This window comes from Phasianus colchicus, chromosome 5, assembly GCF_987193195.1.
Source record: "Phasianus colchicus chromosome 5, bPhaCol1.hap1.1, whole genome shotgun sequence".
NCBI lineage: Eukaryota > Metazoa > Chordata > Aves > Galliformes > Phasianidae > Phasianus > Phasianus colchicus.
This window is the reverse complement of record NC_143440.1, coordinates 25,493,693-25,507,561: the sequence shown is the minus strand read 5'-3', so window position 1 is coordinate 25,507,561 and position 13,869 is coordinate 25,493,693. Positions and strand designations below refer to the sequence as shown.

Below are 13,869 nucleotides of genomic sequence, written 5' to 3'. Positions count from 1 at the left end.
AATTATCATAAAGTAATACAGAACAAAATGAATAAGCTTACTGATTTTTAGCTTTCAGTTCTTATATCCCTCCAACCACCATTTTTCCCAGGCTGCTTATTTCATGTCTCCCAGCCTCACTCTTTAGCTAAGAAAATCGGTGTTGCTGTGCAGAAGCTGGAACTCTTGTACCCATGCTGGTCAATATTATTTTAATACTGCCATTTGCATCAATTGCCTTACTTACTTTGCTTGTATTTGTAATGCAGTGTTATCTTATTGATAAAATTATAGAATATTGGGCACCTGGTTTACAGTTTTTGGTTGCCATTAAATATACTGATGTATGTGGCAAGAAGGAATGTAAGACAGTCTAGAAAGGAATTGGATGGCTGGGCTGACTGCAGGTGCAAATACCATTTTCATACATTTCTTCTGTGGCTGCTTGCTCTAAAGGTTCAGCAGCAAAGGAATTGGTAGCACAGGTAACAGTTATCCTGAAAATCAGAAATCAGAAGAAAGCTATCTGGGATTTTCAGGGTTAAAAAGTTCACTCCACTGAAGTTGCTTCAACAGAGGAAATAAACAGATGGAAATGCTAGCATGTTCATGCAGACTCCTTGCATGAGCATTCTTAGTTGTGTGTTTGTGTAGCTTTCTGAATACTTTGCAAGCTAAAATTTATTTTCATATCTGTGTTTATGTTTATAGTGCATAAATTGCAGTTACAGAATGATAGGGTAAAACAAATTTGCTATTTCAGTATTTCATAGTAAAAACACTGGACTGACTAAACTAGGCTTTATTCAGGTTTGAAAAAAAAAAATTGTGTAGTATTTTGTGAAAAATCCTGATTTGATGGGCTTTTTTTTTCTTAAGTAAAACTTTAAAATGGCTTCATGAAGTAGTTGGTTATAGACTGATTGAATGATGGTGACTTAATAAGGTGATAAAATGAAAAAGAATTTTATCACCTTATTAAGAGTTTTGTGCCTCCAAAGCAGATTTATTGAAGAAAATATTTAAGTTGTAGTACAATAACATATTGTATTACGTTTCAACAAAAAGTTGAAACATTGACAATGTGGATTTGTTTGAATGCATTTGAAATACATTTACAGGGCTGGCCAAAGCTGAGTGAATGCAGCCTGCAATGGGCTGGTGATTCTCAGAGGCATATAGTGGAACTTTTTTTGTGTGTGTGTGTTGTTTTTTTGGGTTTTTTTAATCTCCAAGTACTCTAAATGTATGGTTTTATTTAATTCATCTTATTCTGGTATTCTTTTACAGGTAATTTTCTATGACAGTGATTGGAACCCAACAGTAGACCAGCAAGCCATGGACCGGGCACATAGGTTGGGACAAACAAAACAAGTCACTGTGTACAGATTGATATGTAAAGGCACCATTGAGGAGCGCATCTTACAAAGAGCTAAGGAAAAGAGTGAGGTAGGAATTAAGAAGTTATCTGGAATAAGAAGATACAGTACAGAAACAGTATCAGAAAATGCGTATCAGAATGAGGAAAGAAGTTTAAAAATATCTGCATGGAAACAAATCTGTGTCCCTAACCACAGCATCATTACAGCTGCATTATATAAACTGGGAAGAAGCTAATTATTTTCACCGTGACTTCATGGAAATTATTTCTTATGATACAGTGAAACTACTCAGGCCTCTGCATCTTTGCTGTGTCAGGGCTATACCGATTCCTCTAATGTTACCATGTTACACATCTGTTTTGTATTTAAAAAAAAAAAAAAAGAAATTTGGAAAGTAACCAAGGGACAGTTACTGAGGTGTGTGGTTTGCAAGAAGAGCTCAGTGTCCTTGCAGCATCAAGCAGTAAATGTATTAGAAACTTTAAACTTCATGATACTTTACTGGCAAGAAAAAATTACTCACAATCACTTTTTTTGTTAGCAGTAGATATAGTGTATGAAAGGCTTAAATGTTGTATATACTCAGGATTTCATCTAGCTTTTTTTCTTAATTAGATGCTGATCACTGCAGCAACTGAAGCATCCCCAGCTGAATGCATTTGCATTTCTCTTGTTCAGTCTCATCCATTTTGCTGTAGTTATACTGCACTTAGTCAGCTGACATCAACCTGAAAGTGCAGTCTTCTTGCTGGCAATCTGAAACATCGAAATTGACTTACACAAAAGCTCTTTTGCTGAGCTGTGCCTCTTACTTCTTTTCAGTAGATTTGAGGTAATAAGAGGTGGAATTAATTACTTAAGCTGAGACACTGACTGAAGTTTAAAATCAATTTGACTTTACACACTTGCACTTGTCTTTTTTTTTTTTTTTTTTTGCTTGGCTTTCAATGAAGAGTATGATAATATTTCCTGGTTTTTTTGAGTAATTTCTTCTCTCTCTTTTTTTTTCCCCTAGATCCAGCGAATGGTAATTTCAGGTGGCAATTTCAAACCTGACACCTTGAAGCCAAAAGAAGTGGTCAGTCTTCTACTAGATGATGAAGAACTAGAAAAGAAATGTACGTGAAATTCATGTTACAGCATTTTCTCCATCTTCCATTTCATTATCCTATGAAATCTGTGTTTTTATCTCTACAAACACATGTATTTTGTACAATCTTTCCTGGCCTATTTTGTATTACCATTCTTGTTAGTACAGGCTGGTTTTGTGTCACTGCTGAACTGAGGGGTGAGGTTGTGCAAGAGAGACATGGTGATGAAAGTTTTTACTGGCATTCATTCAGGATCATTAGGTTGTTCCTAAACAACAAAAGTTTGACAAGGATTATGTAGGTCACAACAAGGAAAGTATTAAAAAGAGTACTGCATTTCATTGTAGTTTTGAAGCTGTACTAGAGGCACACATGTTTGAAAGAAGAATTTTGCTTTAACTCTAAGGTTCCTTAGTAATTTAGACGTGAAGAGTATTAATATAATAGTTCTCCTTTTTGTTTATCAGCGTACTTTGGTTTTACTGTAGGTGACTTTTCATCACAGTTGTGTAAGAACTAGAGCTTATAAGATTCAGAAAAGAATATGAATTATCTTTTCAGTGGTGACAGCTTGTATTTCTTTTCTGACAGTGCGTCAGCGTCAAGAAGAGAAGCGACAGCAAGAAGAAACAAATCGTGTGAAGGAACGTAAACGTAAAAGGGAAAAATATGCTGAAAAGGTATCTTGATGCAGGAGAGTTTTTTTGAGTCAGTGACAGAGAGCCTGAAAGGCTTCAGGCACGCTATTATGTGGCATGGGAGTATTTTATGCAATGTCTGGGTAATGAGTAAAGACCTCCCTTCACCACTGATCATCAGTCTGGTACTTTCTTAATCAGAATACAGTTGTTACAAAATATGTAATACATAGCTTCCAGTATTTTAATATGATTTGCAACTTGAAAAAAAGGAAGTATTGTGGTTTTTACACAGCACAAATTATTGGTAGTCTGCAGACAATTTGGGGATTCAAGTTGGAAAAAAAAAAAACAATTAAATGATCATTTTATGGCATATAAAATGGAGACTTAATTAAAATTTTGTTTTGCAAGGATGAAAATGGAATATAAATGAAGCACCAAATATAGATAAAACCCAAATAGCTATGAGGCTTGCATGGAATGAGGGAACATTACTTTTTCATTGTTGTTTTTTTTTTTTTAAAGGATTTATGAAAATTATGAATTATTTTATGAAAAATGTTTATGAAAATTCTGTATTTTTGAGAGTGGAAGGTTTTGCATTAAGAATTTTGTATGATGGTAATGAATTTCAAGCTTATTCCAGAAGATAGTAGAAATCAAAGTAATTCCCTAAGAAAAATTCTATAGGATTCCAGCTTTTTTATGAAGAAGAAAAAAGCCCATTTACAGAGCCTTTAAGGAGTCTGTTCTTACGTCCTTCAGAAATTTGTTCTGGACATGGCATTCCCTGAGTTGCGATACTACATTGGATGTTGAAATTTTACTTTTCTTATTCCATTTATTCTGTTTTAATTATAATTTTCATTCTCTCTTCTGTTTTATCTATTTCAGAAGAAGAAGGAGGATGAATTGGATGGGAAGAGAAAGAAGGAGGGCATGAACCTTGTGATCCCATTTGTTCCCTCAGCTGATAACTCCAACCTGTCCGCTGATGGGGATGACTCCTTTGTTAGTGTAGACTCTGCCATGCCCAGTCCTTTCAGTGAGGTGAGACTTTGCTTCTTTGAACTACATGCTCTTTCAGTTGTGATCTTACACCCTGTAGAGTTCTTGCTTTTCAGCTGGTATGGAGTCCAAATATGTGGGATGTGGGATGTCTTAATGATGAGCCATGGAAGAGAAAGTAATTAATTGAAGCAGACAGTAAACTACCCACCGTAGTTCTTCTGTATTAACATACCATTATGCCCCCTTTCCTTTGCTCTCTGTCTTTTCTTGGAGCAAGTTAATGCCGTAAACTTCTCTTCATTTTACCCCCTGAAATTACTCCATTTCTGCCTGCTCTCCCACTATCTTCCTGCTTTCCCTTTCTCCTTCCTTTGTTATGTCTGTATTTAAAACTGCTTGACCTCCTTCTATGCCATTACCTTCCATAGCAAGAGCAGTCTTTCTGCTCCTGAGCCAAGCAGTATCCCTAAACTAGCTCCTTATTTCGGTGTCTTTGAAAGTACTCCTCACTAGTCTTATCTGCATCTCATCTCTACTTCCTTCCTTGCTTCTGATTCTGAATTAATATGTTTTTAATCCAGAATTTAGACTGTAAATTTCCAGTGGTACACATCGTATTTTCCTTCATCTGTTTTTAATAAAGAATTGAAAACAATTTTTGGCAACAAATATGTTTTGTTCTATACTATGTTGATTGAGATTCCTATGTTGTACTAATTCCCTTTCTGATAAAGATTTTTCTTGGCACTACTATTAGGTCAAGAGTCCTTTTGTTTTCTCTCTAGCAGTCTGAGAAAAATGCGCACTTGTGCAGCAGCTTTCTTAAATCTTTGCTGAACCTATTAGTTTCCTGCTTCTTAACATTTACAGTCATCAGTTGAAATTAAGTAACTCTTGAAGGTTTTTAATGCTGCTCAGCATGTAAATAGAGGGTGTGGTGTGAGTAGGCAGGATATGTATCATGCTGTTAGAGAAAGTGAGAGAAATCAGAACATGTACTATTTAATTACTTGTGATTGTGTGTCTTATTGTCTTCCTTTTCCTAACCTGAGAAGATAACGGTTTTGTTCTTTCTGCTCATGTTTAGATATCCATCAGCAGTGAATTACATATGGGCTCTATCCCTCCTGATGAGAGCAGCAATGATATGCTTGTGATTGTGGATGATCCGGCTTCTTCAGCACCTCAGTCAAGGGCAACAAACTCTCCTGCTTCCATTACTGGCTCGGTTTCAGACACCATAAATGGTTGGTACTCATGCCTTGATTTACTACTAGCACTAAAACTTTACTTTGTATGCCTAGGTGACACATATTCTATAACTGAACTAAATTCTGTCCATGATTGGCAAGATTTGCACAAAATAATTTACCTTATCATTGAGAAATAATTACTGGTTTGTTAGGAAATGTCTGTTTGTTGTCTGTCATCCATTACAATTTCCTTTTTCCTGTGTTACTCTCCTAGGAGTTTTACCCCTCTTTCAGTATTATAGTGGGCTCACCTTACCAAATGATGGACAACCACAGAAATATTTAATTCCTAAGCTTTTCCTTGTATTTGTCATAGGGCTAATAATCAGTTCTCTATTTCCACGGCGTGTTGAAGTAGCTATGGTTTTAAAGTATGGTAAAAGTTTTTAGCTACCATAACTTTCTACTCTGAAACAAAGAGAGCCATGGTTCTTTAATGAGTTTCTATACAAATATTGAATGGAAAAATGAAATGTTACTTCAGTAAAAAAAAAAAAAAAAAAAAAAAAAAAAAAAAAGCTTCATCCTGAAGTAGAACTCTGAATCATCCATCTCTTTGTGGATAGGATTTGTAACGACGACGAGGAATTTGAGTTAATAAAATGTAATCAATGAATGTTCAAGTATACATTATTTCTTTTCACGAGATGACAATTTAAACGTCTGTATTAATATAAATGAACAGTATCAGTTAACAGGAACAGCACTGATGTAGATAAGCAATAGTTACGAGGCTATATTCATTTGTGAGTCATTCAACATACTATAGCGGTTACCGTTCTACCACTCTTTTTTCATTAAGGAGTTTCAATGCAAGATACACCTCTCACTGGCAGAGGCCAGTCAAGTCGAAACCGCGGTCGTCCTAAGGGAGGGAATGCTGGATCTAAGGGCACTGGGAAAAGCAGAAGCCGGAAATCGATAGCAGGAAGCGCGGCTGCAATGGCAGGTGCCAAAGCAGGGGCGGCAGCAGCCTCTGCAGCGGCGTACGCAGCGTACGGGTACAATGTCTCCAAAGGTACGTGGGGAAAGGGGGGCAGCAGACCAGAGCACAGCCAACCACATGAGTTAGGGCGTCGGCTTGTTTACAGCCTGTCAAAAAATAGATAAAACCATTGGATTGCTGGTATTGCTTGTACAGCATATTCTGAGATGCAGGCAGAGTGGAGTGTAATGCTGTGACAGTGTGAGAGGACAGCAATTGTCACCACAGAGGACTTTGAAAGACTAGTCCAGCAGAATTTTCGTCTGCGATTTGAATTATCTCATACCAAATACTTCTCTTTTGTTTTTAATTTTGGCACCCAGACAAATGAGATAGTGTTCTTTATCCCATGGGTTTATCTGTTGCTTTTCTGTATTGCTGTCATGCTCAGTTTACAGCATTAGGTTCCAGAATGTTCTAAATGGGTTGTGGTGGAGCTTCAGCTTTTACATTAGGTAACCCAGTTGACCCTGCGTATAAATGCAAGATTTGTATGTTAAGGCCATCTCCCTTAATCAAAATCTTAAAAATCATGAATACGTTGTACTCTTAGGACTAAGTGTTAGTGTATTGTTGCCATTTATTTTTGTTGTTGTTGTTGCTGAAGTGCGACATACACTTGGTATGATGTGCTCACAAGGAATTTGATTCTCTTTTCTGTTGCTAGGCATGTCTTCAAGTAGCCCTCTACAAACAGCAATTATTCGGCCTTCTGGACTGGCAGATTTTGGACCTTCAAGCGCCTCTTCTCCTTTGAGTTCACCTTTGAGCAAAGGAAACAGTGTTTGTGGCACCCCCAAAAGCTTAAACCTGACCAGCAGTCTTGTATCAGAAACTGCCATTCGGAAGCAAAGCAAAGGTGCCCACACCTCAGGTGCTCGGTAGTAATTTTGAACCCCCAAAGCTTGTCTAAACTGTGTTGCTATTGGAGAAGACCACCCTGCAAGCTGAAGGCATGCAAATGAATGCCTTGTTGCTGTCATGCACCTGTGTGAAAAGAAAATCAAAGCACAATAGGAATGGGTGGTTTATGTGAGCACTTTGATTATGTGTATCCCAAAAAATTATCTTTGCAGACACTGCAAGAAGGATGGAAAGGGGGTCTGGAGTGTCTGAGAGTGTCAGATGTGGTTTTATGGTGTGTATCTGACAAAGATTCCTGAAAAAGCATCCAGGTACTCCATGCAAAATCCTGAAACTGTGTGTACTTGAAGTCACACCAGTGTACTTTCTCTCTTGTAGCTTGAGGTGGAACTCGGCTTTAGTTTTATTCATTGAAATCGGTATCTGAATGCCAGAGTCAGGAGACGTTTCTGTACTGGGAGCTGGTTGGTGTACGTGCAGGAGTAACTAGGGGCCTAGCTGAGGACATGGTGTGATCAAAAAAATCTTGTATTCTTCTAGTGTGGACCTCTGGTTGGTTTTTTTTGTTTGTTATTTTTTGTTTTCTTGAAGGTGTGAAATGCAAAGGAAGGTATCTCAGGGGGTTTCTGGGGAGCGGACTCTTGTCAGCACGGTTTGTCAAGAATAGGGTAAGAGCTCTGACAGGCCTAGTGGGAGCAGCAGCACTGCCTCTGCTTTGTACAGTGGAAGAAGCCACAAGCCAGTGGGTTGGTTTGTGTTTCAGAGTTCTTACCAGTGTGAGCATTCACTGTACTTAGAATGATTTTTCTCATTTTTGAGGTGTGCTGAGCTCTTAAAGGCTGAACGCAATCAGGCTCTACTTGTACAGATCTCAAGAAGAGGGAAAGCTGCAGTGCCGAGGAAGAGTTTGCTGCTGTTCCTCTCACTGTGCCATAGCAGAGCATGGTTCTGCAGCTAGCAGCTCTGCGAGCGGAGCGATGAAAAACAACACTGAGAAAGAGAACTGTGCCATTCCCCTTTCCAGCCAAATCCTGGGGAGAAAATTTGTCTCGTATCCCAGCCATCCATTGATTGTTCTTCCAGTGTGTTTTCCCTTCATCTTTGTGGTCATGAGACGTAGTAGCTTGGTTGAGTTCCCTGCCATGTGCAGGTACTGGTAGCCATCTCCCATAGGCTGATAGAGAGCAGGGCTGCCAGTGCCCGTCTGTGTTCTCATTCTCCTATTGCTCCTTCTCCTTCCTCAATGCACAAACCCCTCTGTAGGCCCTTGCTTTGCTGTAAGCATTGTCTGCATTGCACTGAGATTTAGGTGTGGGGCAGTTCTTCTGTCTGACACATTGAATTAAAAGGCTGTTCTGCCAGGGCACTTTCAATCCATCAAGAGAGAAGCAAGTTATGAGTTGCAGGTCTGGGCTGTGACAGCGGAAGATGACTTATTATTATTATTTTTTTTTTTCCAACCCCAAATCCTTTGCCTGGCGTCCTACAGTGTGGAGCAAGTGCTTCCTGTTGGCTCTGCCTCTAATTTGCACACCTGAAAATAGCAGAACTGAGCTTAGTTAGATTGATTTTTAAACAGATTTGCAGGGGATAATTGAGGGAGAGATTGTGTTTAATTAACTCATTGAAGATTTCTCCCTTCCCCTTGTATTCACATGTATATATGATAGTTAGAGGGAATCAGACAAATGCCAAGCCTTTTTTTCTCTTTGAATGTGCTGTCTATTTTTATAACTGAACTTGTACATATGTATAAAGAGAGACACACCTTTCTTTTACTAACTGGAGAAGAAAATCTTAAATAAAATGGAGTGAGATAATTTTATGTAAATCAGCGTCTTTGTGGTTTTTATGCTTAAAACTAAATGAATGAGAGGGTTAGGGAAGAGAGCATGGAGGGTGTGCGTCTGCAAGTGCACCTGGGGACATGCTGCTCAGTGTAATGCTCTGGTGTGTTTACATTCCTCCGAGTGTCACATTCTGTAACCTTTTTCAGTTACAACTGTGCGCGTTATCCCGTGTCTGTATACAATTATGTGGTAAGCTGCTTTGGAGCAGGTACACAACAGGTCACAAGAAAACAGAAGCAGCTGTAATTTCATAATGCATCTGAGTTACGATGGGTGAATTTAACACAGTTGGTTGTTTTGGGACGTCATTCTCTACAGATTTTTCTATTAAAAACAAAATTCCCTTTTTTTTTTTTTTTCAGTTAGAAGTGAAATGACTTGCGTTGCACTGCAGCTTTGATTTTTGCACTGCAAGATAATGGTTAATTTCATGTAATCCAAAGTGAAGAGAGAAATACATTTGTAACCTGAAAAGACTGCGAAAAACATATGCTGTTGTGTGTGTGCTTTTGGAAGATCAAAGTATTGATACTGTGAAAACTGACAATAGCATATAAAAAACGTGTTTAATCTTCAGACGAAATACAGAATGGTTTCACACGTTTTGGCAAAAGTAGCAGCAGCCTGGCTGCTGCAGACCAGCAAATTCAGGAAGACCAAACATAGCAGTAAAGGAACTTCTAGATCAGATCCAGTTCAAAATATGTGAAAAATTTAAACAGATGAATTCTTTGTATTATATATCATAGAAGAGCTGGGATTCTGAGATATTGATCAAGGAATTAGAAAGAATTAATGTCAAGGCTGTTCTATTCATTAATTTGGTTTGGGAAATTAAGTAGTGCTAGATAGACAAAGACTGGGAAAATTTTTAAGGAGATGAGGGAAGTTTTGTGGTCTACGCTGGAGAAAAGAACTGTTCCTAAAGTGGATGTGCATATTGCAGTTTTGTTCTTTGAGGTTTCAGTCTGAGCATCTTTTCACTCTGTGCATTGTGCGCTTGTTTTGTGAATTAATGGCAAGGAATGTCCCTTTCCTCTAAGGGAATGAGGTATTTACTGCTGGCAAAAACAGAATATTGAATTAATGGAGTGTGATCAAAGTGGTGAAATGGTGAAATAGATGTCAGCGTGCTTTATGGGAAGTTGGGCATGCTGTGTATTCCTCTTATTATTTCATGATAGCATTGATATCTTCACTCAGCAGTTACTACAAAACTGTTAAATACAGTTCACTGAATATTATTCCAAGTCATTTTCTCATTCTGTTGTCCATTTTAGTCAGCTGTTACTGTTATTTTCTTCTTGCAAAGTGCTAAACAGATTGCTGGGGAAGAATTTTCATCTAGAACTGCCTCAGTTCTTAACTTCACTGTACTAATATCACAGTGACCAAATGTAATATTGTTTCTGTGCCTTTTCCCTTTTCTGTTGCACACTTTTCCCACCACAGTGTCTGCTCTTTGCTGTCTCATGTTCTGTTTGTGGAATGCCATCTGTCTGCCTAGGGCTATGGTTTGCTTTATTGCCATTTTCCTGAAGTATTTCCCTTAGCAGCATTTCTCAGGGGAAAAGGCACATCAAACTCAGTGGGAAAAGCTCTGTGCCAAAGGAGTAGGAATCTTACTTTGATTGTAGTGCAGTTGAGTTGTGGCAGGGAGGAGGAAGAGCCCAACTGATAGAATCTTTTTGGGGCAGGATGTGGATCTAGCGCTGTGGGAAATGCTGCCCTGTGAGTGCAATGCTGCAGTCCTGATGTCCTCCCGAATGCAGGGTGAGCTGCTCTACTTCTGATCCCAGATGTGTTTACAGACTCTTCCTCCTCTCACTTCTGCCTCTTTCCTTTTGATTGACTGTTCAGTCCGAAACACATGCTGTAACTCTGAAGGAGCCTTATAGGCACGTCTTGTTCTCACCTTCCTGCTCAACAAGAGGTGATTGTGCACTCCATGCTGTCCTCTTGGAACTTCTGTGCAAGTAGCTGGGAAGCACTTGAAAGCTGTCTGCCCAATGAGATGCTACTTGGATGTTAAGTGTAACCGAGACAAATATGCTGAAATAAAGCATCATATGCCCCTAGCCATAAGCACTTTCTGAATTGTGAAGGGTTTATTTTTCATTTGCAGCATGCACCAAGTGTGTAGTGGTAAGTGAGAGGGGAAGGGGCAATTCATCTCTTTTAGGAGTGCCATTGTTAGGGTGATACAGATGGCCTGAGCATTCAGATCCAGCCAGCAGATCTGCACTGTAAACAGCTGTCTTTCTTGTAGCGTTCAGATTACCATTCTGAAAAGCCTACCCCAAATGCCTTAAGAAATGGAGAAATGCGTGTTCAGATGAGCTGGATTTCTTCCACTCTGTTATCCTTTTAGCTCCCACCTCTTCCCTCAGGAAGGTGAATTTACCACAAAGCTGATGGCTCTTCCATGTGTTTTGTACCAAACTATTTACACAGTGCTCTTCCAGTGGCATATGAAGGTATTCGTCTGCATCCCAGGCATGAGGAAGTGTTTCATTGCTCAGGTATGAAATGGCAGCTCCTTCCTTCCTTAACTGATGAGCATCACTGATAGAATGAGGTAGGGGAGGAAGAGATTGAAACCACTTCCATGGCTTCTTGAGTTTTCCCAGAGGCTGTTTCTTCCTTCTTCCAGTGTCAGAGTCAAACCCTCCCCTCTGTACTGCAGCACACGAGCAGAGAGGTGTGATGTGGCACAGGGTCCCTTGTCATAACTCTGACATTTGTCAAGCACCTGTTTTTTCCTCCTTGCTCCTTAGCATTACCTAGCTGTTCTCAAGACCAATGGGCTGTCTTCGGGGTTTCTGGCCACTGGAGAACTTTTATTTTTAAACAAACAATCCTCAGCCTTGCATCACAAGGTTGTGGGGGGGAGGGGGGGGGGGAAGAGGCTGAGCATACATGGCATGCAAGCATTGTAACACTGACAAACCGAAAAAAGCCTGTAATTGTTGCTCTGTGATGAGAAGTGCCTGTTTGGGAATTTTCTGCTGTTTTGGACTGTCACAGAACTGACATAGACTTTCCTCAAGGAAGGAGTAAATCACAGGCAGGAGCCTGCTCTGCAAGGTGAGATGTCTGTTCAGGTTTGTTTGATTGTTTTTTTTTTTTAGCTGTTTTCTCTGTTGTATAATTCAAACAGAAATTCTTGTGTTCTTGTGTGTTGGCTCATAAAGATCTGACTTCATTGAAGAGGTCATCTTCGGTAGTCCTTACATCATTCTCTTTGTTGTTCATAGTTTTGAAGAAGTTACTGTGTCTGCTCTTAGTCATAATTTTAATGTGATACATGCACCGGTTAACATGGAAAAAATAATTGCTAATTGTTCAGTAATTTGTCACGCAGCTCAATTCCTCTTAACTACACTGAAAACTTATTAACATAAAGCTGAATCTATGAAGTGCAGTTTCTAAACACAGTGGTGATCTGGGACTGGAAGCCACAATGGGCTGTTACAACCCCAAGTGATTGGTGTGTTTTGAAACATACCATTGGGAGCTTTGCTGAAGGAGATCGGCTTCTCTGGCTTTGACAATTTGCTGTTGCCATATGCAATCAGAGGTATGTATTGTGTAATGAGTGTAATTTGGTTACAGAGCAGTTGGCTATCCTCAGCTACGTATCTTTGTGTCCGTCTGAAATCGAGTTACTTGATGCTAAGAGTGAGTGTTGGGTCAGTAGAGTATTTGCAGACAGATTAGACAGCCCAGCTCTCCCTTGCAGTGATATAATTGATAGCAAATGAGAAAAGTAATGTTGTTTAAATTCTTAATTTAAAACAGAGCCTATGTCTGAGATGTTACAGAAATAAACACGGGAGAGGTTTGGAACTGCTGGCAACTGTGAGCTGAAAAGCCTGGGGGGCTGCAGCAAATCTGGATGACGTGTTCTGAGTAAACACACACATACATCACACAATATACACCTAAATGTTTCTCAGCCAAGGTTTTAGATGGCAAATAAATACTATGCAAACTTTGGTAGGTGAAGTTTTAAAGAACAGTGAATTACTGAACTTGCAAAGCCTTGGATTCTCATTGGACAAATGTAAGGGTATCCATGAAAACTTCTGATGCCTTTTGCATGTTTGCATCATGACTGAGTGCCAGTCACATCAGCACACATTACTTTTTTCCCACAGGGTTATCTCTGAACACCTGATGTACAGTTCAGATGCTCTGAAGACCATCATCCCCTAATGTTTTACACTGTGTGAAGTCAGCGTGTGCTTTTGAAATTATGTTCTCGATGTTTCCATTCTCTGTCTGTAAAATACAAGTAATGCCTCTTCACAAAGGTGATGTGAGGCTGACTTAAAGTTCACAAAGGTTGGTTTTCCAGAGGAAAAAAAAAAATGGAAGATGGTCCCTGGCGTTTGGAGCAAGGTGTGTGTAAATGAACACAGGGCCGTATGGGAGAAAAGGGAATGGAGCTCCTGCCTGTGTGTGAGCTTCCTTCCATCAAGTGAAACAAGGCAAGAATCCTCTGGAAGAAAAATAGTAGATTTGTACTCTAAATGAGGCCAGACCCACAGTTACTTCTCAGTGCAGACCTCACGGGTCCTCAAATTACAGGATGTGCTTCCAGGAATAGATGTTATATATATGTAGCCTAGAGATGCCAGTGCTGCCAAAACGGAGTGTGCTATGTGGCACCAGGAGATGCGATTTCATCTGGCTCCTGGCTGGGGGTCCAGTAGGAGGGGAAGATGGAAGGCATCTGTCTGGGGCTGGCATTGCTGCTTCTGTCTGTGTGACGGCAAAGAATGCCTCAGAGTACAGCACGCTCTTATAA

At 39.5% G+C, this 13,869-nt stretch overlaps 1 protein-coding gene across 8 annotated transcripts in view; it reads left to right on the top strand.

Moving 5' to 3' along the window:
* The window catches only part of INO80 (INO80 complex ATPase subunit), a 62,790-nt gene extending 53,753 nt beyond the window's left edge, over window positions 1-9,037 (top strand). For all 8 annotated transcript variants that reach the window (XM_031593514.2, XM_090140976.1, XM_090140977.1 and 5 more), the window contains 7 exons: window positions 1,270-1,428; window positions 2,377-2,479; window positions 3,044-3,132; window positions 3,988-4,143; window positions 5,192-5,351; window positions 6,160-6,375; window positions 7,010-9,037. In XM_031593514.2, coding sequence (XP_031449374.1) covers window positions 1,270-1,428; window positions 2,377-2,479; window positions 3,044-3,132; window positions 3,988-4,143; window positions 5,192-5,351; window positions 6,160-6,375; window positions 7,010-7,227 — 1,101 coding nt within the window. In that variant the 3' untranslated portion in view covers window positions 7,228-9,037. The remainder of the gene's footprint in view (window positions 1-1,269; window positions 1,429-2,376; window positions 2,480-3,043; window positions 3,133-3,987; window positions 4,144-5,191; window positions 5,352-6,159; window positions 6,376-7,009) is intronic.
* The last annotated feature ends 4,832 nt before the right edge of the window (window positions 9,038-13,869 follow it).